General features: G+C 43.8%; 2 protein-coding genes across 10 annotated transcripts in view; one reads left to right on the top strand and one right to left on the bottom strand.

Annotated features, from left to right (window-relative positions):
* Positions 1 to 13,376, bottom strand: part of IFT140 (intraflagellar transport 140) — an 85,691-nt gene extending 72,315 nt beyond the window's left edge. For 2 of the 4 annotated variants that reach the window (XM_009099625.4, XM_018924711.3), the window contains exons 1-5: positions 10,538 to 12,495; positions 8,588 to 8,763; positions 7,220 to 7,441; positions 3,700 to 3,821; positions 2,902 to 3,044 (exon numbers count right to left, since the gene is read on the bottom strand). In XM_009099625.4, the coding sequence (XP_009097873.2) occupies positions 2,902 to 3,044; positions 3,700 to 3,821; positions 7,220 to 7,441; positions 8,588 to 8,763; positions 10,538 to 10,571 (697 nt within the window). In that variant the 5' untranslated portion in view covers positions 10,572 to 12,495. Of the gene's footprint in view, positions 1 to 2,901; positions 3,045 to 3,699; positions 3,822 to 7,219; positions 7,442 to 8,587; positions 8,764 to 10,537; positions 12,496 to 12,520; positions 12,623 to 12,681 lie in introns of those variants that run through there. The other 2 variants (XM_050979880.1, XM_030229573.2) reach the window with 2 other exon arrangements.
* A 3,301-nt stretch (positions 13,377 to 16,677) lies between these two features.
* The window catches only part of CRAMP1 (cramped chromatin regulator homolog 1), a 48,973-nt gene continuing 39,996 nt past the window's right edge, over positions 16,678 to 25,654 (top strand). For 4 of the 6 annotated variants that reach the window (XR_007778783.1, XM_050979877.1, XM_050979878.1 and 1 more), the window contains exons 1-2: positions 18,610 to 18,709; positions 19,176 to 19,525. Coding sequence is in view for 5 of the 6 variants with exons in the window: in XM_050979877.1 (XP_050835834.1) it covers positions 18,669 to 18,709; positions 19,176 to 19,525 (391 nt within the window). In the remaining variant the exon portion in view is untranslated. Of the gene's footprint in view, positions 17,015 to 18,609; positions 18,710 to 19,175; positions 19,526 to 25,654 lie in introns of those variants that run through there. The other 2 variants (XM_030229922.2, XM_050979879.1) reach the window with 2 other exon arrangements.

Below are 25,654 nucleotides of genomic sequence, written 5' to 3'. Positions count from 1 at the left end.
ACCCTCTTGCCACGGGTAGGGACACCTCCCACCATCCCAGGTTGCTCCAAGCCTCATCCAGCCTGGCCTTGAACACTTCCAGGGACCCAGGGGCAGCCTCAGCTCCTCTGGCCACCCTGTGCCAGTGCCTCAGCACCCTCCCAGGGAACAATTCCTTCCCAATATCCCATCTAACCATGTCCTCTGGGAGTGGGAAGCCATTCCCTTGTCCTGCCCCTTCACGCCCTCCAAAGTCTCTCTCCGGCTCTCCTGGAGCCCCCTTAGGCCATGCCAGGTCTCCCTGGAGCCTTCTCTTCTCCAGGTGAGCACTCCCAGCTCTCCCAGCCTGGCTCCAGAGCAGAGGGGCTCCAACCCTTGGGGCGTCTCCACGGCCTCCTCCAGACTCATTCCAACAGCTCCATGTCATTGCTGTATTGATAACCCCAGAGCTGGAGGCAACTCTGCAGGTGGGGTCTCACCTGAGTGGAGCTGAGGTGCAAAATTCCCCCTCTCCCCCGCTGCCAATACTGTGGGATCAGCCCAGCACACAGGAAATTTCTGGGTGCCAGCACACACAGCTGGGGCATGTCCCGCTCTCATGCACCAGCACCCCCAAGTCCTTCTCAAGACATTTGGGAGTTACAGCAGATCAGATTAAGAACTGAGTCCAAAATACATACGCTCAAACCAACTCAAGCAATGAGGCTGCTCACAAGGAACAGTCAGATAGTATCATTTGATTGAAATTTGAGAAGTATGACAAGGAGGCTGTCTTGGGGTGACTTTATAATACTGCATCCCCTATCGTCTGCTTTATGCCCAGACACAGGTTCTGTAACTTTAAGCTAGGTCCGAGAGAGGGGGAGAAGCTGGAGGAATTCTTTTGGCATTTTGTGTTCAAACACAGATTCTCCCCCGGGTCATTCTCAGGAGAGAAGAGTTAAATTATTTTGCTTGCAGCTAGCTTCTTTTTGTTAGCTGAGTCAAGAAGTTTTTCCCGGGACTGTGGCTTCTTCTTCTGGAACTGTTCAGCTTTGCTCCAGTTCAAAAAACCAGACCAACACCAGGAGCCCCATGCAGCGGCCCGGTGGGGGGATGTGGTATTGTCCACAAGGGTCCCAGGATGAGGGAAGAGACAAGAAAGTTGACTCCATGTATCAGAAGCTTGATTTATTATTCTATGATAGATAATATATTAAAACTATACTAAAAGAATAGAGGAAAGGATTTCATCAGAAGGCTAAGCTAAGAATAGAAAAGGAATGAATAACAAAGGCTCGTCTCTGACTGAGACAGCCTGGCCAGGTGAACTGTGATTGGCCCTTAATTGGAAACAGCCAGATGAGACCAATCACAGATTCCCCCTGTTGCATTCCACAGCAGCAGATAAGAATTGTTTACAGTTTGTTCCTGAGGCCTCTCAGCTTCTCAGGAGGGGAAAAGTCCTAAGGAAAGGATTTTTCATAAAACATGTCGGTGACAGGGGGAGGCTGCAGGGACACCCGGCTCCGGACCTCGGGAGAAGCCAAGCAGGACTCCAAAATCCACCAGCTTTCTCCGCAGCGAGGTTTTAGCATCTAACATTATTCATTCTTGTTCCCATGCCTGCGTGCACTCTATGTGTTAAATAAAGTCTTTTTCCCTTTTCTCCAAGAAATTCCTTTCGTGAGATGGGAAGAGGGTGTGCCGAATCCTGCCTTTTTTTCTGAGGAGACGCCCTTTTCAGGACGTTTCCTCCTAACTTGTCTCAAACCGAGACAGAATCCCAAGCCAAGGCAGCACCCGTAGGACACACAGCCTGTCCCTAGATGGGGCTCTGCACCATCACAACAGCGGCTTTGAAGGTGAGGACAGAATGGGCACAGGTTCTCAAAGCTTCTCTCCTTGTATCTTTATGAAGCACCTTGTAAAGAGGCTTCTAGTAAAGAGGCTTGAGTTAGCACATTAAAAGAAGATACACTGCAAACCAACCACGCAGCTGGCCCATGCCCCTCCTGCAAGCTGTACTGGTGCTGTACTGATGTAAACAAGGGGTGCCAGTTTTAGTACAACACTGAATCAAATTGTAACGGAACTGCAGAACCAGCATAACTGAAACGTTTTCAGAACAGTTAACACTTGAATCAGCAGGATGACTCGAATCACGTACCAGAAACACCCATTCATTATGCAACTTCTCACACACATTCTGGCTCCAGTTCAGAGAGAGCAAATCACGTACCAGAAACACCCATTCATTATACAACTTCTCACACACATTCTGGCTCCAGTTCAGAGAGATGGCATCTCAAAAAAATTTGGGGTGGGAAGTTAGCTTAGACCAAACTAGTACCCTGAAGACTAAATAGGATAGGAAAAGACAGGAAAGAGTAAAAGGCAAGGAAGAGGAAAATGCAGAGAAGAAACTATATTAGGCAGCAAACTAACAAAACAGATTCTCAAACTTTTTTTTGTTCCATGGGACTGAAGCGTCATTTCAAAGCATGAGAAAAAAGTGAAAAGAAAATTGAGAATTTAGGACGTATGTTTTAGCAGAATTTGCCTTTTTATAGAAAAAAGAACCCACAACACATGCATTGTTTTGAAGTTTTGCACAAAAGCTAATTTCATCTACACTTGTGTGTTAGAGATTGTTTTCCTCATACTCACTTCTTCAGGAACCTGACTAACCCAGTACCTCTGGTGATCTTGTGAACAAGACCACCCTAAATATGATGAGATTTTAGTAGTTTTATTCATTTCTTACCAAACATTCTACAATTCCTATAGAATACTCTACCCTATTGAATATATGAATATGAGGGATTTATGAATATACCAAAAGTGTCAGACATATGAAAACAAGACTATCATGCACTGAGCTATTTTGAAGCTCTAAGGAAAGAACTTCCCAGCCAAATGGAAAAGTGGTCTTGCTCTTACCATCTGTCAAAGTGATAAAGAAGGAGAGTCCTTCCTGGACTGCCATTTTCAGAGGCAGTCCTATTCCAGCTTTCTTCCAATTAAACATATCCAAGGCTTTCTCATCACCACTCACAGCAGCTTTTGCCAGCTGTATAAAGTCCCTGCAAAGAGAGATACTTCATTCCCAATTATTTTCATAACTGTAGTTTCAGTCTCAAAGAATGGATGAGGATTAATGGAGCATACTGTATAAAGAGAACAAAGATGTTTAATACTCTGAAAAAAGGGCAAATTCAAAAAGATACAAAACAAAATTTCAAGATTAGTTTTCATTTGCATTGTTTCACCTTTTTTTTTCAAAACACATCACTGTTTTTTCAGAGATGTGAGACAGAAAAGCCCAGACAAAGAAAACTCTTATTTTTCTCTACAGCTGCTTCCTATTTCTTGCTTGGACAGGAAAGAAATAATAATCTTTAAGAACTGACTTTTAATTTAATTATTTTTGACAATAATATAATGATAATTGTGTTTCCAGTGTGTTTATAGCCTTCCACAATCAGCAATATTGCTAATTAGAAGAACCAAGACAGAAGAGTCAACAGCAACAGACAGATGTGTAGAAGAAATCCAGTTACTGCACACAGGACACAGAATTAGCTACCAGAGTGGGAGAAGAGCTTGGAAATATAGGGCAGTTAGGAGAAGAACGTTTTTTAATATATTTTAAAATAGTTCATTTGTGGGTAGGACTTTCTTTCTGTGGAACAAGACAAAGACTTGGTCTAGCAGAGCTCTGACAGGGCCAATACTCACTCGCTAGGAGGGGGTGGCCGAAAGACACAGTGCCACAAGCACTTCCCATAGTCCTGCTTAACCAGGGCAGGACCCTGCACTCTGCCCCGATGGTCCATTTTCCACAGACACAAGACACCGTGCTAGAAAAAGACAAGTTAATTCATTACCCTTTGCACAAAGATGAGAATTCAGACTCAAGCTAATCACTGCACATAAAAATAAATGTTTTATTGACAGAGCAACACCCTTTTGTTTAGCTGACACATACAATAACGCCCACTTAAAACTAAGCTACAGGGAATCAAAGCTATCTTTAACATTATATTATTTGCTCCCCTAAAATCAAATTATCTAAAAAAAAGCTTGTTAGTCCTATCCTTTTTTAGTCAAATCACACTGCCAGAGCAATTACATGGAACAGTCTTGGTTTTCTTCTGCAAGTAGCAGATGTAAATATTTGTCTTGATAACATCTTTTCCACATTTTTTCTTACAAGTAGTCTAATAGCTTATTTTTTAGCAATTGAAATAAAGAATAGCAGAGCATATGCATCCCTCAGTAAGTGCATATAAAACTGATGTAGATGAGCATGGGTATATGATTAGACATGTAAAGTGACAAGGTGCAGAAAGACTAAGGGCAGAATTTTTTAATTTCTGAAGCTTTCCTCTTCTTTTGGAGCAGACATTCAAGAGCTTACTTTTAGAAAAATAATCTAGTAACTAGAGAAATCATAGATGCTAAAGAAAGGAAGTCTGCTTAGCTAATTAACTCAACAGTGGTCAACACAGGCCAGCCCTCGAGCCTGGCACAGGTGCTGACATAACTCCCACCCTGCAGTGTCATCTCAGGAGCAATAAACCCCTGGTGACTGGAAAGAATGAAGACAAATTCCAACAAACTGATTTACTGTATATCCTCACAGTTGGAATGCTAAGATGATTATTTATTGTTGTTGTTATGCTAGTGCTTATGAAACCAAATTGCATTTAGGAAACTTCCACGTAAGCACTACATAAAAAAACCAAGGAACAATTTTCAATATCAAGTTAAATATGATTTTATTTCATTAAGATAGACAACCATAAAGTGGTATTAGAATTTGCTCTATTTTAATTTATTGTTTTCAATGAAGTATCATCCTTTTCGTGGTAGTGAAAGACTGGTAGCAGTGGTCACTTATTCTTCACAATTCTAACTAGAAGCCACACGAGATGCAGCCAAGGCCTTCCAAAGTAACATTTCTTTCTGTTTTTCCTAAGATTCAAAGTTCTAACTTCTCTTCAACAGCAAGATGGCAATAGTTATACCATCCAAAACTGTTTATTAAGTGCTATGTGTCTTGCAGCTTAAAGAATGCCACTCAGCTATGCAACTGTGACACTGCTGTACTCCTGTCCCAAGAGGACACTTGCAGTTCATAAAATGTTTCCTAGTTACCGCTGAAAATCACAGGATCCTATGAACAACCTTGTTGGTTCCTCCTCTCACTCTTCCACCAGCTTTATATGCCACCATTTTCCAAGGATCCCAGCTAAAATCACCTGCACCATTTATAAGCTGGAGGAAAAGCCTGCAGCTTTCTAATGCTGCTGACCTTTCTTCTGCCTCCTTCTAGATATGCCAGCCTGTATCCAGAAAACCTACTTGCACAATCTCAATTCTTAGTTTGGAGCACTTGAGATTGGAAACAAAAAAGGCTCACAACCTCTCCTAAGTCACACTGGAAAGGATGCAGAACTCATCTGTTTTCAAATGATATTTTTAAAGGACACAGGACATCGACCTTATCATCTATCTAAATGTCCTTTCCAAATGGAGATATTCTCTGATTCTATCCTATAACTCCCCAATAATTTTTAAAAATCCAAAGTTTTAGCTTTAGTTACTTGGTATAAAAGCAATTTGCCTTACAAACAGGCTTTCATTATAGAAAGCACCTAGATCCTCTGTGTGATCAAAACGTGGAAATCATTAATCTTATTTTTACTTAAAATAAAAGCTTCTGATTTTCACAGTATCCTATTCCAACTTTATGAAGTTATTTTCAAATAATTTTCTCGCATTTCAGGATGTATGATGACAGAAATCCTAGTGAAGATAGAATCATAGAATATGCTCAGTTGGAAGTGACTCACACAGATCATCAAGCCCAACTCCTGGCCTGCACAGACAACCCTACAATCCCACCCTGTGCCTGAGTGCTTGTCCAAAGGCTCCTGGAGCTCTGGAAGCCTTGCAGCTCTGAGCATTCCCTGGGGAGCCTTTCCAGTGCCCAACTTCTGAAACTTCTGAAACTTCTGTTTCAGCCTCTGGGTGAAACAGAAACTTAATCAGGATCCAAATATTTATATTCTTTCTAAAGAATTTCCTCTAATGTAAGTAGAACAAGATCTTGGCAGCATTCACCTAATGGAGGTTTCCTAAAAAGAAACCCTCATGGGAAAAGTATTCAAAATAAACCTACAAACTATTGGATACGTATGTAGGAAATGAAGTATATCTGTGCTGCACCTCAGACCATAGCATAGTGACACTGGTTTGAAATCAATTTGAAAAGCATTTTGTTCATAAATGTAAGCTCTGTCTATATCGATGTATTGTCTCATTATGATTAAGGCCTCAGCTACACTGAGATGTGCCCATCTTTTGCCTGGGCAGAACCTTCTCTTTTCTAATAAAGAAAATGATAAATTCTCTTTTTACTCCATTTTGAATTTCTGCATTTTTGTCAAATGCAGCAGCAGAACTTTACAAACAATGAATTAAAATATTTTTTTCCTCCCAGTAAGAATATTGGGAATTCTAACATATAGGTAAGAGAAGAACTGAAATTCTTGGCCAAGCTCAAGTTTGAATCAGGGAAAATACAGAAAAAAAACCCCATTTTTTTCTTCATTGGTTGACTCAGGAACTGGCAAAATCAGAATGTTCTATGAATACTTAATCCTGAATATTCAATAGCTACTTTTTCACTTCACTATTTAAAAGGACAACCAGCTCGTCAAGAAATAGTGTCACATTTCCCAATAAAATCAATTTGACACAATTTTAAGGCATTCATAAAACCAGAGAAAGAGAGATTAGCATGGGTTTCCTGTGAGCACTGCTTGGCACTCAGTATGGATGAATATGCTGTAGCTGGAATTTGTTTCTCAATGGCTATTCTTGAGTGCCCTAAAACTTGTGCATGGACAGGAGCAAAAAAATTCAAATGGTCTATACCTCAATTACTCCATCCATGAAATACCCTTAAACCTTCATCAACGCTCAGCACTCACTGAGATCCAACATAATTTTATTTAAAGAAAAATTACAGAATGGCAATTCTTTAATTGTAGAATAATACTGTAGAAAATATTAAAATACTAAGACTTTATTTTATTCCTTAACAGTTTTAATTTGCACCTAAGGAAAGAAAATTTCCCTCCCACACAACTCTCCCTTTCTTATGGATCTGCCTTCCATGATCATTTCCTATTACAGAGCTTCCAAGACTGTGTTCCACATCAACCCACATGGCATTTCAGCTACTCACCCCATCCCCAGACACAAGGCAGGTACCACTTGTACTCCAGCTCAGGATTGTGATTTTGGCACTGTGATTTGGGGGTACAGTGTACTGCTCCTTGTCTTGTTTGTTCAGTATCAGAACTCCTCCTGTCTCCCATCCTGATGCCAGAATGGGTCTGGAAGGGTGCCAGGCAAGTAATGTGACCTGAAAGCTTCTCTCAACACGGGAATCAGGCACATGTTCTCCCTGCAAACAGAAATCAGTGTGAGCTCAGTTCAGTGGAAACTCAGCAACCAAACCTTCCAATTCATAGCCCAGTCAATATCAAGCTTACTCTCCCATATAAAGGATATAAGAAGGCTTCAAGCACATTTCAAAGCAAAAAAAAAAAAGCCCAGCTATTGAAAAAGAACAAAGCACATCACTAAGGACATAGAATAATCTGATGCTTCAACAACTCTTAAAGTCAGATCCTCCTTTAGGCATGGTTCACAAGAATATTTCATGTGAATCATTTAACGTCTCTAAGTATTTATTTAATGTCTCTAAATATTTATTTTTCCATTTTTTAAACTTGGATAACAATTTTTCAGTATACACTTTGAAAAGTACACATTTTACAGACTATCGTATTAAGTGTTTTCAGTAAGTTTCAGTAAGTTTCAGTAAGTTTGCTGCACACTTAGATACCTTTTAGTGCTACTTCTCTAAAATTATGCAAACCAAAGTCTTACACAAGGCTCTCATGTAAAAGTTAGAGTATACAAAAGAAATATCTGTCTACAGGCAGAAAATCAGTTCAGTCTTGCGGTGGTAGAGTGATTTGTTCGATTTCCATTTCTTAATATGTTCTATTCACTTTAGAGTTAAAAAGCAGCAGCAGCAGCATGTGTTCATTTACATTCAAGCCTGAAATTCTCACACTATGAGAAGCAAAAAGCAAATCAGTAATCATCACAAACAAAACTTATAGACTGTAAACATCAAATTTCAAAGGAAAGATCAAGTAATTTATGAAGATCTTTTTAAAAATACATATAATGAGTGGCTGATGAATCTGTATAGCACAGGACATAGACAGTAATTAAAACCCAGAGATATTTCAGGACGATATGTAAGCCTACGAAAACAGAAATTAAAAATGTGAAGTTTTAAATTAGAATAATGATAAAGGTTGCTGAGAGAAGCTGTGTGAGTTCTCACACATCTCACATCTCTGGAAGTGTTCAAGGCCAGGTTGGATGGGGCTTAGAGCAACTTGGTCTATGGAAGGTGTCCCTGTGCACAGCAATAGCTGGGACAAGATGATCCTAAAGGTCCCTTGCAATCCAAACCATCCTGCAATTCTGTGACTCTATATTGAGAGAAAAAGCAAAATTGTTGATTTTTCACCTGTTCCAGGTAGATATCCACACAGCCCCCACCTGCTGTGCTGATGGAAGCAACTGCCAGGAGTGGATGAAGTGGATGCCATGCTATATGGGAAGGGGAGGCAACAGAATCAGGAGCATCTGTTCGATGATCCACATACACAGCCATAAAAACAGGAGCTGTCTCAGACTGCACACCTGTACAAGGAATAAAAATATCTCTATCAGGTTTGCTTATGCAGATAATACATATACACGACATATATGCTATATTATATTGAATTTATGTACTATATATAATGACATATATACGGGTTAAAACAAGGGGGAAAATAAAACTACAGCATCATCTTCTTGCATATACTACACAGACATGAGAATGTCAGAGTGGCATTTAAAAACAAAAGGAGAAACACTGAGCTTTACACTCTGTAGATTTACAGTGGGCATAAGCCAGTACAAAGTCTCACCAGTGGCTTGTGCTGGCCTACCTCAAAGGACTCTGAAATAACTCAGTATTTACCAGAAAGCTACTTCCAGTAGCTTCATATCCAAAGATGTTAATCAATGTACAGACTGAACTATTTATGTTGTAAAGTCTCATGCCTCGGCTTTCAAAGTAAGTTTCAACAGTTGTCACCACTTTGGAGCTTGTACTGTTGAAATCACACTATCTGCTATTTATATTGGAACTGTTACCAACATTTGAATGAAAAAAGTAAGTGCTGATGTTGCACAGAAAAGAACATGAGAACAAAACCCTTTTCAGTGTTGTGGGCCAGAAATTAAGGGCATCACTAATAATTTGTAATAATTTATAGACAGAAATGGCCTTTGGATTAGTGTCATGGGATCCAGTCAGCTCAGTTTCAAAACAAAAACAGCTGGAGCAAAACACCTCAAATTCCTAGCAAATAATCATAGAGTCACAGAGTTCAGTGGGTCAACTGGTCCAACCTCTCTGCTCAAGCAGCGCTTTCCCAGAGCACATGGCATAGGATTGTGTCCAGACAATTCTGGATACCCGCAATGAGGGAGACTTCACATCCTCTCTGGGGCATTCAGTGCCTATTCAGTGCTTAATCACCCACACACACAGTAAAGAAGTTCTTCCTCATATTTATATGAAACTTCCTGTGTTCCAGTTTCTGCTCATTGCCTCTAGTGCCATTGCTGAGCCCCATGGAGCACAGCCTGGTCCAGTCTCCTTAGGTTTTCCTGCAGACACTGACAGACAGGGATGAGGTCCCCTCTCCGCTGTCTCTTCTCAAGGCTCAACAGGCCCAGCTCCCAGAACTGGACACAGTGCTCCTGATGTGCTTCACCAGGGCTGAACAGAGGGGCAGGATCCCTTCCCCAACCCAATAACTATGCCTATCCTCACACACCCTGGCATACACCATCCTGGCCCTGGGTCACACAGCTGGTCAAGGACAGCTGGTGACCCCCAGGTCCTTCTCCACAGGGATGCTGCCTAGCAGGGCAGCCCCCAACCTGGACTGGTCCCCAGGTACAGAACCCTGCCAAGACCCAGTGGAAAACAAAACAAGACCCCCAAGAAAACAACACAAACAAACATACACACAAAAAAGCCCCCAGGCATGAAACATTTAAAAGACTTCTGTGACATTTAAGGGGAAAGGATGTTTTCTTCTGCACAGGTAAGCCATGAGTTCAGAATCCACAGGCACACACATGCACAGCAGTGAGACTTGCCTGAGTTACCAGCATGTAAAATGAGCATCAACAGACTCTTAAGGTCTCTTTTCTTTAAATTTTCTGTTAGCGCCTCAAATAACTAATTTTCTGGGCACTTAATTTAGAAACGTGGACAACTCTGTTCAGTAAATTGGGAGTTCTGTGTCTTGCCTCTAACACATACAAGGAACAACATCAGCTACTGGATATGAGAGCAGACAAGAGCAGTCACCTTAAAGACAAACCATTTCATCTTCCAACAAGATCCACTTACTTTTATCTGTACAATCCTTCAAAATCCTCAGCATTCCCAAAGTGGCATTGCATGGGTCCAGTTTTATCACCACTCAAAAAAAAAAAAAACAAAAAAAAAAACCAACAAACCATTCAAATAAAATTTGGAGTGTTTTTTGACTTGATTTCATGTATTTTAAAAGTTTTCTTACATCTCTGGTACTGTTCCAGAATTGTGTCCATACTACTACTTTACTCCTTATTTTATCTGTTTCATTTTCCTCTAAGAGAGGAAGGAATTAGTCCATATTTGACTGTGAGCTTTAGATGGGCTCAAAATTTGAAATAATAAAGAATTTCACTTCAGATTAAAATAAAAATGTAAGATGCCTAGATGAAAACAAAGCTGCATTTCATATGAAATAATCTGTTTTATCACACTAGCCATACAGCTGTAATGTCTACTTTTAGTTGTTCCTTGCATCTGTAGTTATCAATATTACTTATTATTATTCAGATATTTCAGTCCCCTTCAATGACAGAAATAAGTTTATCAAGCTTCCAAATTGCATCTCTTGTTCAATTCATTAATTTAGCTTTTGGAATAAATAGACAGCTGCTGCTGAGTGTCTCTGAATGTACCTCACCTGGCTGGGCCACAGGTCCCCATGCCCTGTGTTATGTAGTCAGCAGTTCACAACCTCTTGCTCTGGCCACCCAAAGCTCAACCTGCAGCTTGCACTACAACTGCACCCTGAGGTACCAGCACTGGCACTGAATGGATTCCTAAAATACTAGAAGGCCACAATGAGGTGTTCACAGAGCCTTCTATTCTCCAGGCTAAATACCCACAGCTCTCCAGCCTGTCTCCAGAGAAGAGGGGCACCAGACTCTGGAGTATCTCCGTGACCTCCTCTGGACTCTGTCCACCAGCAACATGTCCTTCCCACGCTGGAGCTCCAGAGCTGGAGGTACACCTGAAGGTCTCACCTGAGCAGGGCAGAGGAGCAGAATTCCCCCCTTCCCTGCTGCCTAGGCTGTGGCAATGAGCCCAGGACATGGGGGTATCTGAACTGCCAGTGTGCATTGCCAGGTGATTTCCAGTCTTTTACCCACCAGTACCCCAAGTCCTTCTCCTCAGGGCTGCTCTCAATCTGTTCATCCTTCAGACTATACTGGTAATGGAGAATGCCCCAACCCAGTGCAGAACTTTGCACATGGCCTTCTTGAACTTCATGAGGTTCACAGAGATAAACACTACAGACAACATTAACAACTGCATATGACAGCAGCGAGCCAGAACACGTGCACATATTTCACAAAATAATATCAGGAAAAAAAATATATGCTATTCTGTCTTTGGGAACAATACTTTAAAAGCTGCTTTTATGTTCTGTCACATGTTATTAGCACATTTAATCGAGGTTGATAGCAACTTGGTTTGTTGTACCTGTGGAGCTATGGACTCATCAGCCCCCAGTCACCACACACATGGTGAAAGGGGTCTCTGTCCAAGTTGCCTTAACAAGACTCTCCTGCAAGGCTCAAGTTACCAAAGCAAAGTCAAAGGTCTTTCCTTTAACCTCTACCTATGAGAAATGCTGGTTTTAAAATCTGAAATTGTTTAAAAGAGGCAGCCCCAGGAAAAAAAAAAAAAAAAAAAGATAATACAAAACTGCTCTGTGCTACAAAAAGATGGTTAACGACTGTTTACAATCTTCTCTAACTAGTAAAACAGATGAAGCTAAAACCCGGCCGAAACCTGCACCCACGCAGAGGAAGAAGGGGCGGGGATCCTGTGCCAGGCGGTGCCCCGGCAGCTGTTGCCGTGGGCAGCTCCTGGAGTGGACCGAACCCTGCGCGCGGCCCCCGTCCGGGCCATGATCGCCAATCGCCGGCACAGAACAAGGGGCTCCACAAACTCCACGGCTCCGAGAAGACAAACACGCGGGCCACGCCACCACGTTGTCGCCCGCAGGCGGATTCGGCCGCCCCCGCCGCCAGCAGCTCAAGCGCCCCTTACCCCTGGCCGACCACGACCAACCCCGCTGTTGCGGGCCGGGCCCAGACACAACCACGGAGAGCCGGCCGCCACGCCGCGGGCTGCTGCGGGTAGAGACCGCCGCCCGCTCTCCCCTGCCCGTGGGCAGCGCCCGCCGCCCTCTCTCCCGCCCCCGCGCTCACCGCCCGCGCCGCAGGCCGCACTCGCTCCGCGATGCTTTGCGTTACCCCGACAACGGGGCGAGCCGCGAGCGGAAACAGCCGAGCGGAGCCGAGGAGTGACGGGAATAGCCGAGGCCACCCGGCGCTACACGAAGAGTGGAGGAAAGTGACGAGCGCAGCGGGTTCGGCGGCGGTCCCGCTGCGCTGTCCCCGACGGTCTCGGAGGCGTCTTCAGGGTGGCTTGACCTGTGAGGAGCTTTTTCTATCGCAGGTGATGGACTGTGCTGCCGTCCTGAGAATCGAGATCCATCCCCAAACCTTCCCGATCCCCAACGCTATCAAGCACCTGCTGTGACGGAGTATGACCCAGGCTGAACCTCCATGGTATAGAGACGCGTATCGTAACCATATTTAATTGTACCGCCCGGAGCTCAGCGGCTCTTTCAGAGTTTTTGGGGGAAAAGTTTTAACTTAACGACTAAGTCTTTCAAGTAGCATCTAAATGAAGATACCCCGTAAAGCCCTCCTACCACCCTACACCTCCTCAGCTCGCCTACAACCCATGTCAGGTACAGCCCAACTCCATTCCCAGCTCTCACCCCTACTGGGCCTGAAGCCAGCCCTAAGAGCCAGGTTTGCCTAACACCTTCCAAAAGGTCGAAAAAAATTCAACACCAAATCCTCACAGCACTGTCCTACCCATAGTCATTTGTAATTCCTCTGAAGTCACAACACTTCTACGCAAGCTGATGAAAAGCAGCCACACCTGGCACAGCTACGACAAGCAGCTCCTGTATATTTCGAGGCTGACTGGCCATGTGTAATATGTAATTTATGCGGTGTTTGTAAGTTTCCTTTCCCAAATACGCAGGGACTCTTGTGAAAGAAAAAAAACCACAAAACCAACAACACCACCACAAAAAAAAAAAAAAAAAAAAAAAAAAAAAAAAAAAAAAAAAAAAAAACCAAAAAAACCCAACTCTGATTTGGTAGCAAGTAGGAAAAAGTACACAGTGAGAGACACACAGTACATTGAAATGCACTGTATATCTGCTAGAATTATGGACAGTGTTCAGGTAGAGAGGCCTGGCTTTAGACCTTGTTAGAAGTGAGCAACTCTCACAGATCAGAGCAGCAGAACTGACAAAGTCCTGTTTCCTGGAGCTTTTTATCTTCTCCCTCTACAAGGCATCAGCTCTAACAGTCATTTATGGCATCTCTTCGTGGTGGATTCCTTGAACATGCAGTAGCCCAGTTAGCTCACTCAGGTGCCACTCCCAGAGCCAGAAATTCATCTCTTGCCTTTGCCCAGCCAATTGTTCTCACTGTAGCCTTGAGTTCATCAGACTAGAAGTTGAGGATCTGAGCAGACCATGTGCAGGTGCCTTGTTTTCTCAGACAACCAAGCTGTCATGAAAACTACTGCAAATACACAATACACTCAAGTGAGAAACATACAGCCAGCTGGAGCCTCAGAAAATCATCTAGTCTAACATCCCTTTCTGGGCTGGAATAAAAAAAGTCTAAACAACCCACCGATTATCTCTGCTCAAGTGACCACTTTACAGCTCTCAGAATTGTCTGGTTCAATGTTGCACAATATTTTTCCCAATAACTACATATTCTGACTTGTGCATGCTTAGCTGGAAATTAAGTTTTCCTGCCCTTCAACATTCAACAGAGAAGCCCTGCTTCTATGATAAATAGACAAGTGAATGTGGAGTCCTAGGATCTAAACATTTTCCCTTCTACTCATAAAGTCACATAGCCATAGAATGATTCAGGTTGAAATGGGTTTTAAAAATTATTTAGTTCCAAGTCCCTGGTATCATAAAAGATACAGGTCCCTTAAGTCTCAGGACTGGCTGCAGTAATGCAGTTGCTCACAGCCCATTTCCTCCCTTCCCCTAAGGGCTTGACCTCATACACCAAGAGGAAAACAGTTGCACGACTAGGTGCTTCCTTATTCTGTAAGCAATATGGTATTAACAATAGCAGTCTGTCCTTCCATTTAAATCCTCTTACATGCACGTGAAACAACTGCTTTAGCAACACAAAGATCATCCATTATTGTCTACCAGAATAAACAATTTCAGAGCCTTTTAAGAAGAAATAAATTATTAATGAAATCTGCTAGCTTCTAAGTAATCTAAAAGGAAAATACAGACCATCCACTATATTGGTGGCTTTTACACCTAGGATCTTTGGAAAAAGTATTTCCATGTTATAATTTGCAATGATCGTGCACATTAGATTAAAAATTTTAAAAATTAACAAATCTAAAATATTAACTTTGTCCTTCTGCTGAACAGTTCAGCATTGCTTGCTCTATTTTCTAGTAAAAATGCATTTTGTTATTCATACCTTAAAATACACAGGATGTGGGACAAATGCAAGTTAATGTTCTTGCCTGGCCTAGAAAACCATGACAACAAACACTGGAAGATTATTTGCATTTTGTAGCTGTGCAGGTCATAAAAACAGAATAGTGAGGAAGGGCCGTGATCAAAACCAAACAAATGGAAGCTCAAGTGTCTTTTGGCGTCTCACCCTACCTCCTGCCTCTCAGCTCTTGTCCAACTCCTTTCCAGTCAACTTTTCTCTCACAAACATTTAGACACATGAGCATTTTCACACCTTAACAGTCCACTGGAGGCAATGAGGCTATTCAAGCAGGGAAAGTTATTTACATACAGAGAATGGAAACCTTCAACCGGAGAGCTGAACATAACTGCACATCTCTCTGAAAAGCACTTTGGAAATACATGGAAGTGGAGGTGCAGAATCCATTTCCTAACAGTATTGTTCGGTTTGGTTGTGGCCAAGGAGGAAAAATAAACTGTATGATCTTGTGCGAGAGTATAAAAAAATTGGAAAATAATTTCTTAAAAAAACCCCAAACAATTAAGATGTAGATTTAAATGCAAAGCTCGCATTGGAGAAAAACCGTTTTTAACAAATTCCATTTAGAGCAGTCCACTTGGTTACTCACAAATACACAATTACAGCATATTTACAGGTGATAACACGGTGATCAAGGCATGTTACATTGCTACCATCACAGACAATTACTTGCAACATACTCCACGAGAGCCCAATTTTCCAGAATTTGGACACCACCATGAAGTTTAAGTAGTTATGGCTTTATTTCTAAACTTACAAAGACTTTCCTTGGAAGACGACTAAGGCACCCTTTCCTGCTATGAAAATTATAAAGATTCAAAAAAGAGGATGATCTAATGTTCTTTCCACAAACACGTTATTAAGGGAAAAGTATCTCATGCAGTATCAGTTATACATTTTTTAAAATTATCCTGGTTAGCAGGTAACGTCAATTCACCACAAAGAAGTATCAGTCCACATCAAGGAGCCTCCACTGAGAAAAGAAGAATGACCAGCAGCAAACTCAGGTCCAGCGAAGGGCCTCGGGGCGGGAGACGCCTGTTCCCAAATTCAGCCCAAGAACGTCCCAGCTGCCCCAGGGAGAGCGGCCCCACGGCTTTCCTGGGGTCCCGGCGAAGGGAGCGAGAGTCAGCGGTACCGCCGGCCCAATCCGGTGTCGCCGGGCAGCGAGCCCCGGTTCCGCCGGCCTGCGGAGAGCCGCGGGCGGGGGGGGCAGCCCGGCTGGGCAGCCCGGCGGAGCAGCGCGGAACGGCAGCGGAGTGGCAGCGCCGCGGCCCGGCAGCCGCGAATACTACGCCGCCTGCAAATCACCCTGACCAACGGAATCCTAGATGCCGTCCAAAGGGCTCAGCTAGATGACTCTCCATTGGCCTTTCATTCAGCTAATCAACAGCCAGATCTCGGGATTCACCCCACCCCTAGCCGACACGCGCCACCGCCTCTTCCTCCGCGCGGAGCCTTCGTCACGGGCTCCGCGCCGCGCTTTGTTTGGCTCGCGCTGGGGCCGTGGCTCCGCCCCCGCCTCGCTCCCGCTCGCTGCCGGCCAATGGGGCGCGTTGCTTGGAGGGCGGGGAGCGCCGGCGCTCTCAGCTGGTCCCGCGCGCCGCGGCCCCGCCCCCGGCCCGGGCAGGGTGAGGAGGAACCGGAACCGCCACGGCCGCCGCCCGCCCCGAGCCCAGCGCAGTCCCGAGTCCGGCCGAGCCTGGCGGCGCTGGGACCGCGGCTGGGTTTCGGAGCAGCCCGGGGAAGAGGTCGTCCCCACTGCCGCGAGCGGGGCTGCCGTCGCCAGCAAAACTGGGAGGGCCGCTGGGCTCCGCGCCGGCCGCCTCCGGAGCTGCCGGGTGTGGGCGCAGCCCGGAGGTGTCTGGAGCTGTGGGTGCCGGAGTAGCCGAGGCAGCCGCCGACGGAGGAGCCGGAGAGCGGAGGCTGCGTGACGGTATTGATGCGGCAGGTGAGACAGGGGCGGGGGATGGAGCCTGCGGGGCGGGACGCACCTGGCCCTAGGGAGACCGGCCCGGCCCTGCTTGGCTGCGCTTGGGAACGCGTCTCTGCGGCTCTTACGGGAGGCAGCAGAAGGACGGCCACGTAGGTGTAGACGATTAACGTAGCTAGGCTGAAGAAATTTTCAGTTTAGGAGAAAAAGGAAAAGGAGGAAGAAGGTGAAAACGAAAGGAGAAAGCAGCTATAACGGGGAAACTGCACGGCTTGGGCAGAATGCTGGAAGGAGCCAGCAGTTGAGAAGTGGGGCAGATCCTGGGGGTGTGCTACTCGGGTCCTGTGAGGAGCTGTCCCCAAGGAGTGTGTCTTTGTTTCCTCCCCGCTAATTGTTGGGGGAGGCCAGTGGGTGAGTGCATCGTTCAATTTGCAGTAATAAAACCAAGCTTGAAATTATTTAAGCCTTGCTTATGCAGAGTTTTTGAGCACACACTGTCAGAATTGGAATATTTCTGTCCTCAAAATAACTAGAGATTGTAGGTTTTGGTGAGTGAAGAATCAATTTGTAACTGTCAGGTGACTAAATAGCCAAATTTCAGTGTGAGTTTAGATCCACAGTTCAGAACAGTTTATTGAGAATTTCAAAACATTGCTCAACACAATTCTGGATGGATTCAGTGTTCTAGCTGAAAATTAGAGGGAAAAATAAAATTTTAATAGTAGGAATACAATTCATAAGCAGTAACTTGATGGATTTATATGCCATATCACATTGATGCATCTTCGTTAATTTGAACCTTTTTATCCTGGTGTCAGCCTAATCTGTAGTGATTACAGTGTTTGTGATATTCGGAATTTCCTTCTCTTGTTGGTTATCTTTTCCCTAGAGGGAAGTTGGATGGTGGCTCCTGTCATGGTGTCAAGGCAGCTGCATCCCAAGTGTTGCTCCTTGCTGGGTGCAACTGGTTCTTTCTTGGAAGTTGATTTTAGATATGCTGTCAGTAATATTTTTACACTCTTTAGGAAAAACTAAAGCAGTTGTTGGATTTTAACAGATAATGTGATTTAATACCTTAAGCTTGTGTCCATATCTGACGTTTTGTTTTAAGTATTTGAAAAAAGACTTCAGAATTGAGAGGATTTATGAAGTCGGCACAAGATGTGGTCATCCCAGCAACTAACTCGTCCCATTGTCAGGTCCGAAAGTTGACAGATGCCTTTGAAAGCCCTGGGATGCTCCCTTGGCACAAGGGTTCAGGGCTGCCCTGTCCTTCCAGGGTCTTTCCATGGTCAGGAGCAACGAGGCAAGGGTGCACAACCGCTGTAGGTGCATCTGAAGTTTATTGCCCTCCAAATTGGAAAAAAAAAAAAAAAAAGAAAAAAAAAAGAGGGGGGAAAATGGGGTGGCATTAATTCTCTCCCAGCAGAGGCGGGGGCAGAGGTGCTTGCTGGACTGGGGAGCCGGTCCCTGCCCGTTCCCGGTGACAGAACAGACCCGGCCCAAGGTGCTGCCGTCGGCGGGAGCGGCGGGATCGGGGCTGCCCGGCGGGAAGGAGCGTGGGGAGGTGCGGGGTGGGGGCGGAGGGGAGCGGGAACCTCGGGAGCCTCGGCCAGTCCCAGCCCCAGACAACACGCACAGAGGAGGAGAAGCCGCCGCCGCATCCAGGAGCATGGATCTCCCCCCCGCGGCGGGCCGGGCTGCGGCTCCGCGGTGAGGAGAGAGAAGAGACCCGGGCCCGGGAGCCGCGGAGGGGTGGGATGGGATGGGGGAGCAGCACTTCCCCGCTCTGTTCTGCTCCGCCGGCCCAGTGGCTGCCGCTCCTCCGGCGCTGACGAGCGCTGCCACACGCCCGAGTTTGGCCGGGCGATTTCTCGGCCAAAGGCGGCCCAGAGCCCTTCGGGACGGAGACGGGGGGCTACCGGGGGCCCCTGGCTGCCGTTTGGGCCGGTTTGGGAGGGGTTGTGGCGGGGCTTTCCCCCTCCCACCCTCGGCACAGGTTGTTGGGTCGGGACAGCAAACGAAAGGGGATTTAGTAACAAACAACGGCGGCCATGTTGAGAGGAATTTCTGCAGCTAAACTTCTCCCCTCTCAGCCCAGGGGTTTCTCTGCCTCTCCGGGGGGCTCCCTGGCGTGACTGTGTTCCCCCCCTCTTTTTTCCCCTCTCCTCCCCCGCAGGATGACAGTGAAACTGGGAGAGAGCAGCGGGGAGGAAGGGGTGAAAAAGCTGGGCAAGAGAGCAGGAGGAGATGAGGAGTCCCTGGAAGAAGAAGGGGCAGGAGGAGGAGGAGAGGCAGCTCCAGGCAGCAGCAGCACAAAGAAAGAAGAGAAGATCGTTAACAGCAACACTGCCAGCAGCCCCCCACCGAACCCCAGCTTGTCAGCGGCCCCTGCCTCTCTCCAGCCCTCCCAGAGCCAGGACCAGCATCATTTTCTCAGGTCCAGTGTCAGACCTCAGAGCAAGAGACTGAAGAAGGATTCTCAGGCATCCTCCTCGGTAGGCAGCAGCACTGCTGGGAAAGGCAAAGGTACTGTGTTTTGACACCCTAAAAACATACAGGGAAGGGGGATGGCAAAGAGGGGAGGCACCTGTGGGGCTGTGGGATGTCATTCTCTTCCTGAAGATGCCATCTTTATTCGGTTTTGGGAAGGTGTTTTGGGGCTTGTTTCTCATCGCTGAAATCTTCTTTGTGTCCCAAGGCTTCGGCTTCTCTGCTGCCCACTGTCCTCTCTGCACTTCCAGAAATGGGGGGGTCTGGATATTTATGTGGAGGAGGGAAAAATTCTACATTATTGAATCAAATTTTTAATGCCTTTATTTCATCTCTTTTGAGTTTTGGGAAATTCCTATATTCTAATTAGGGAATCAGACTCTAGCTAGTTGTGTAATCAAGTGGCTGCACTCTGAATTCTGTTCTTGGATAGTAACAAAGTATTCACTGGGTGCTAGTTAGCATAGGAAAAAGAATCCCACCCACAAGACATTGGTGATTTCCCTCAGTTATTTCTATTATCCAAATAATTCTTTTGGAAACCGCAATGAAGTACGCATATTGGCATATTTCTAAGGTGTTGGGCGTCCTGTTTCACTGTTTCACAGCAGTTTGAGCATCTATGTGATTTGAGGTTTTTATTGAGATTGGTTTGTATACATCTGAAGGTCTGTAGGTACAGACATACATACACCTGCTTTTCCATTTAGCATTGGACACAATAATTTGATTTTTTTTTTTTTTTTGGTGCCATTTCTAACTTGAATAGGTGGAAGGCAGCAGGGATATTTAAATATTTTGGTGCTATTGTGTGTGCTCAGCAGTGACTGATGACATCTCAGCGTTGCAGTTGAGCTGTGCTTGAGCCTAATTTTGGATATCATGTGCTGAAGTACTCAAGTGTTATTTTCTGTTAATTTTTGAGAAAAACAGCACTCAAATATTGCATCAACATTTAAAATAATGAAATTTACTCTTCTCTGCTAAATTGAAGTATAATTCCATGTAGCATAAATCTGTCTTGGAGGTTACCTCACTCTTGTCCATCTCAGGGGTGTACACGTGCTGGGCATTAAGTAAGCATTATAGTTGCAATAGTTTTGTGTTGCAGTAATAAAGCAGTGCAAATTGGGATATTTTAGTTATTGTTATATTAGAAAAATGTTCTTGAACTCAGTTGCTTGACAGTTGGTATAATTGACTAAAGTATTTCTAAATACCTTAGTAAGTCCTCTTTAATCTCTTGAATGTTAAATGAAAGCTCTGTGTGGTGGTAGAGGACAGAACGGAAAGGCCTACATAATTTTTCTTCCAGTTGCACGAAACCAAATAAACAAACAAATGGAATACCCAGGAGTGTTTAGCTACGTATAATTAATTACAGGATTGCAAATAGTATTGGATGTGAGGAGGTGTTTCTTTGAAATATGTCTTGTCTGTGATTCACAAGTTGAATATATCCATTTGAAATTATTCCACTGATTTGGAAGTCCATACATGTGTGAACAAATACATATGTTTGTGTAAGTGTATATTCATGTTTGTACATGAACATTTATTTCGAATTCTAGAGCAGCAGAATGATTTTAACTAAGAATATCCACACAATAGGAAAAGAAATTTCATTTACTTTTGCAATTCAGACTCCAAAACAAACATAAGAAAATTACATACAGAACAGAAAACATTAACTCCGTAAGCACTCATGGATAGTGCTTGCAATCACATTACTATGTTGTCAGGTTTGGGAGAACTTCTTAAATTCATCAGGAGTGACAGTGGTAGAATTATGACTGTGCTTTCACTTTTTCAATTTTAAGACCAGTCACAGCTCTGCCTGGCCAGATTTGGTGTGAATGTCTGATTGATTGAATTCTCTGATATGGTTGAGATTATAATTGTTAGATTTTGGAGAACAGAGCCATGGAGTGGGATCCTTTCTAATTTGAGCTCTTTATGTTCAGAGATGCCTAATGAGAGGTTTTCCAGTCTTGTCTAAATTCTCCCTAGTGCAATGCCTTGTGATCAGAATTCATAGTACTCTGTGTTCCGAGAGAAGTATCTCACAGAGCCAGCTTCTGATAGGGAATATATGGAAGGGTGGAGATGACTAGTAAAGATTGGACTTAAATCCTTTCATTAGCTGTCCCACTAACTTTCTCCTCCCTCTGTAAGTATAAAAATTATGAAAAGCTGGAGTGCATCAGCTCTGAACCTGGAAGCTTTTGCATTGTTTATGTCAAAGTCAAGGTGATGGCTGCACGAGTAACTCATAGTGGCCAGCTGGAGTAACCAGACCATGCCTATGCTTGGTCCAGTGAAACCAGAAACTTGTTTTATCATAGGCTGTGTAACCCTTAACATTTTATTGAAGTGATTCTACATCTAGAACCTGTGTATTCTGAAAGGAAGATTCTCACTTGCCAATTTTTAAGGAGTGTGATTAATGCACTTACTTTCTTTCAAATTGTGGTGAATTGTGCTCAGCAGGTGAAGGTTTGTCTTCAGAAAAGTTTTGAAAATAGTTTTGTTGCAAATTCCTTTTTACTTTTGGCATTCATGCTTTTAGGGTCTTTAATTGTAGCAGACAAATTATTGATAAACTTGGCTATAAACTGTGAAAAGAGTTTGCCCACTCAGCAGATGCTGACTTTTCAACTTTATCTTACTGTGGTTCTGGGAAGGTTGCTCATAATAATTCCCTCTGCCTCATGGAGTGTGTAAAAATGCTGCTAATAGTCAGATTGCCCTGATGTACTCTTTAATTGCACCTTTGAATCCCGCCTCTTGCCTTTTGTGTATTGAGGGGCACTTTTGAGTTTAGGGCAAAAATTATATAGGAAGTAATACAGTAAAATACAGTTTGGAAACTATTTCACTTCAGGAGCCAATCCATTTGGAATTGTGAGAAGGTTTATCAAATTTTCTGCACAAATATCTAAATCTCTGCTGGTTTTTTTTAGAATTATTATCATACTCTGTTCATCAACTTCTAATTGTATTTTCAAGGTTGTAGTCTACACCTCAACTCATGGATGACTTTTGAAGCATGAAAGCTTGAAAGGAAGTCTTCAAGTAACTTGCATGAAACCATAGCAGAAACTTGAAGAAATAGTGGTGTTGAGACAGTTTATTGGGGGAGTTCCAATGCAGAGAGGTCTGTTGAGGGAGGAGATGCAGACCAAGTTAATGTTGCTGAAAAATAGGGATTTCTGAGAGTTTGCTTCTCAAACACCAGTATGCTACATGGTTGCTGAGCACAGGTGTTAAGGTGTGTTTTGAGGTTTTGGTCCATGAGGCCAGAGTGGATGGAATATGTATGTGTGTGGTGACCATGTTGGTGAAAGGTATATTGGAATACATGGCCACAATGTGCTGTAGATGCAGCTTGAACTAGAGTAGAGTATTGCCATTTCCATGTTTTTATCCATTTTCTGAAAGCAGAATGAAGTCAGGAGGACTAGCCTAATGGTGATGAACTGAAGCTTGAAGATGTCTTTCATGCTGTTCTGGATTTATTCCTAAAATGTGTAGAATGTCTCAAACAAGTATTTGTGTTTGTTTTGAGGTAATAATCAGTTCTTTTCTGAAAAATGACTTATTCAGCTGAAAGCTTAGTTGAATTAAAGTGTTCAGTCTTTTGGCATGGTATAGAACTTGCTAAAAAGCAGTCTGGTTTGTTTCAGTGTGCTAGAGTTTCATGTTTGGTAGCTTGTGGGTTAAATCAGCTACTGTCTTCTGAAGAGAGGATGCAGATACCAAAAAACCTGATGTATGTACTTACAAAGTGTTCTATTGTAACTTCGAGTTCATGTGTTGCAGAATATATTGTAACCATTATTTGAGATGTTGCTCCTCTAGCATTATTTCACTAGGACACGAATCACTGTTTAAAAACTACTGGCACAGTCCATTGTTCTGACATTCTCCTTAATTCTGTCCATCTCACTTGCACTTAGTACCTTTCCTTCCATCCTACCCTGACATGATTCATTCTTTGCCATCCCATGTACACCAGTTCTCTTCCGCTCCCTTTCAAAGTGGCTGAGGACCGGGGCTCCACAGTAACTCATCCCATCCCACAAGAGGAGGATTTTCTCCTTTTGTGCTGTAGATACTGAGCTCTGACAGATGCCTGCCTGCAAGGCTGCACAGCCACAGTGTTAGGTGGAGTTTTATACTGAGCTTTATGGGTGTTTTCTTCAGGAAGAGCAAGAGAATAGTGATTTACAGGAGATGGAGGAGTGACCAAATGTATAATAAACCATGGGGTTTTTTTTATAGCTCTTCTGGGTTAGCTCAGATAGTGCTGCCTTTGATACATTGTATACTAAACAGATCCTGTCCTATGAGAGAAGCAAGCTTTCGGTATAGGTTTGTTAGAAGGCTCAAGTTGACAATTGACTCTCTGTATGCTTTTAACACATTCAGCTATCTCTAATTTTCTAACTAGTAGCGGTTAGGAGAAGACTGGCTACAATTGTCTGTGTAGGACAGTCGCCAGTTGAGCCTGAGATTAGCTGAGTTGGTTAGAGCATGGTATTAAGAATGACATGGTCACAGGTTTCTGTATGGGCCGTTCATGTAAGAGTTGGACTCCATAATCTTTGTAGGTCCCTTCCAACTCAGAATATTCTGTGAGTCTGTGTTTCAAACTTTGGATGTTAATTCACAACAAGAACGCTCTATGGCATAACCCTGCCATAAGGCATAAGCTGTTCTAGACTTGCCCTTCTCAGGTGTCTGTGCTGTAGACCCTGTAACTGCATAGGGTCTGCTGTAGACCCTGTAACTGTGGAGGCAGGGTGTAAACTTCCTTTCCAGTTACAAAGTTAGCAAAATGAAGCTTGACTTGTCCGGAACTTGTCTGTTACAAGTTGACATTTGCATCCCACACTTTGGGGAGTCAGTTAGTCCTTGCATTTGGTATTTGAACTGCAGCCTGCAAGAGTGTGAATGCCCCATCTTGTTTATAAAGATATTCCCAAATGAATGCTCCACCTACAGTGACTGGTGACTCCTGTAGAAGTTAAGATGCTGTGAGCTAAGCCTATAACCCAGCCTGTATGTTGGGATACAAGGGTGTCGTGAGAATTTACTCTGGGGCTTCCAACTTCTGTGTGTGTGTAATCTCTCACAGAAGATATGAATCAGCTGGCCTGTAAGAGTTGTCAGTGGAAGACTGAAAGGCAGATTCTGAGATGCTACCTAGAAGGAAGAAGTTGTGGCAGTAGTCACTATGAGATCCTAATACTGTCAGTGTCTGTTATTTAAAACGTATTATTTGTCATTTTCATATCAGATTCTGAAACTGCAGTTTTTAAATGTCTTTATATAAATTTTTGCAAGTGTTTATGTTTTGCTTTGAACTGCAGAGACAGCTTTTTCCATGGGAATGCAGTTTGCTATGATCATATGCCAGTCACAGATAAATGACGTTCTAATAATGGGACATATAGATGGGTAGAGAACACTGGACAAAAGGAAGGAGTAAGTTTCTCTGGAACACTGGTGTTCTGAGCCATGATTTTGTTGGGCATTGCAGTTCAAATACTGAGTACAAAAACCTGAAGTCTTTACAAACTGTGTTGAAGGCTGAGGGAAAATGCTGGCAGTCATATCCAAATGAGTGCTTTGTACCTTGTACACAGGTGCTGGTGATCTGGTGCACCTGGAGCGAAGGGAAGGAGTTGTTATAGCTGTAATGGTGTGGCTGTCCAGGTCACTGGCTGGGAGATGGAAGATGAGTAGACAGTGGGAGAATGTCCAGCTCGTCTTTGTCTTGTCTTTTCTATAAATGATTTCACATTGAACAAACACCCCAGCAGGTTGTTAAGAGTGAGTCCCCTCCTTCTCCCCAGCATTCTGCAGCAGTCATGGTATAGCTGGCCTCGGGGGAGCTCCTTGTTTTAATGCATTGATGAAGTTTTAAATCGTCCATTATTGGGAATTAGTAATTGAATCGTCAATCATTAGTGAGGGGATGAAAGCTTGTTAGCTGTTCTGTATGTTGCAAGAATTGCATATAGTAAGATGGAAGTAATGAATTTATGGGGGGTGATTTGTTGATGTATGACTAGTCTTGTTTTTGCCTTTTATCCTGAACTGGTCTATAGTTCTTTGTTTTAGAATATAGTACATTCCATTGCCATACCAAGGTTCAGT

This window comes from Serinus canaria, chromosome 14 (assembly GCF_022539315.1).
Source record: "Serinus canaria isolate serCan28SL12 chromosome 14, serCan2020, whole genome shotgun sequence".
NCBI lineage: Eukaryota > Metazoa > Chordata > Aves > Passeriformes > Fringillidae > Serinus > Serinus canaria.
Note: the sequence above shows the minus strand (reverse complement) of the source record. Positions and strands in the feature narration are given on the sequence as shown.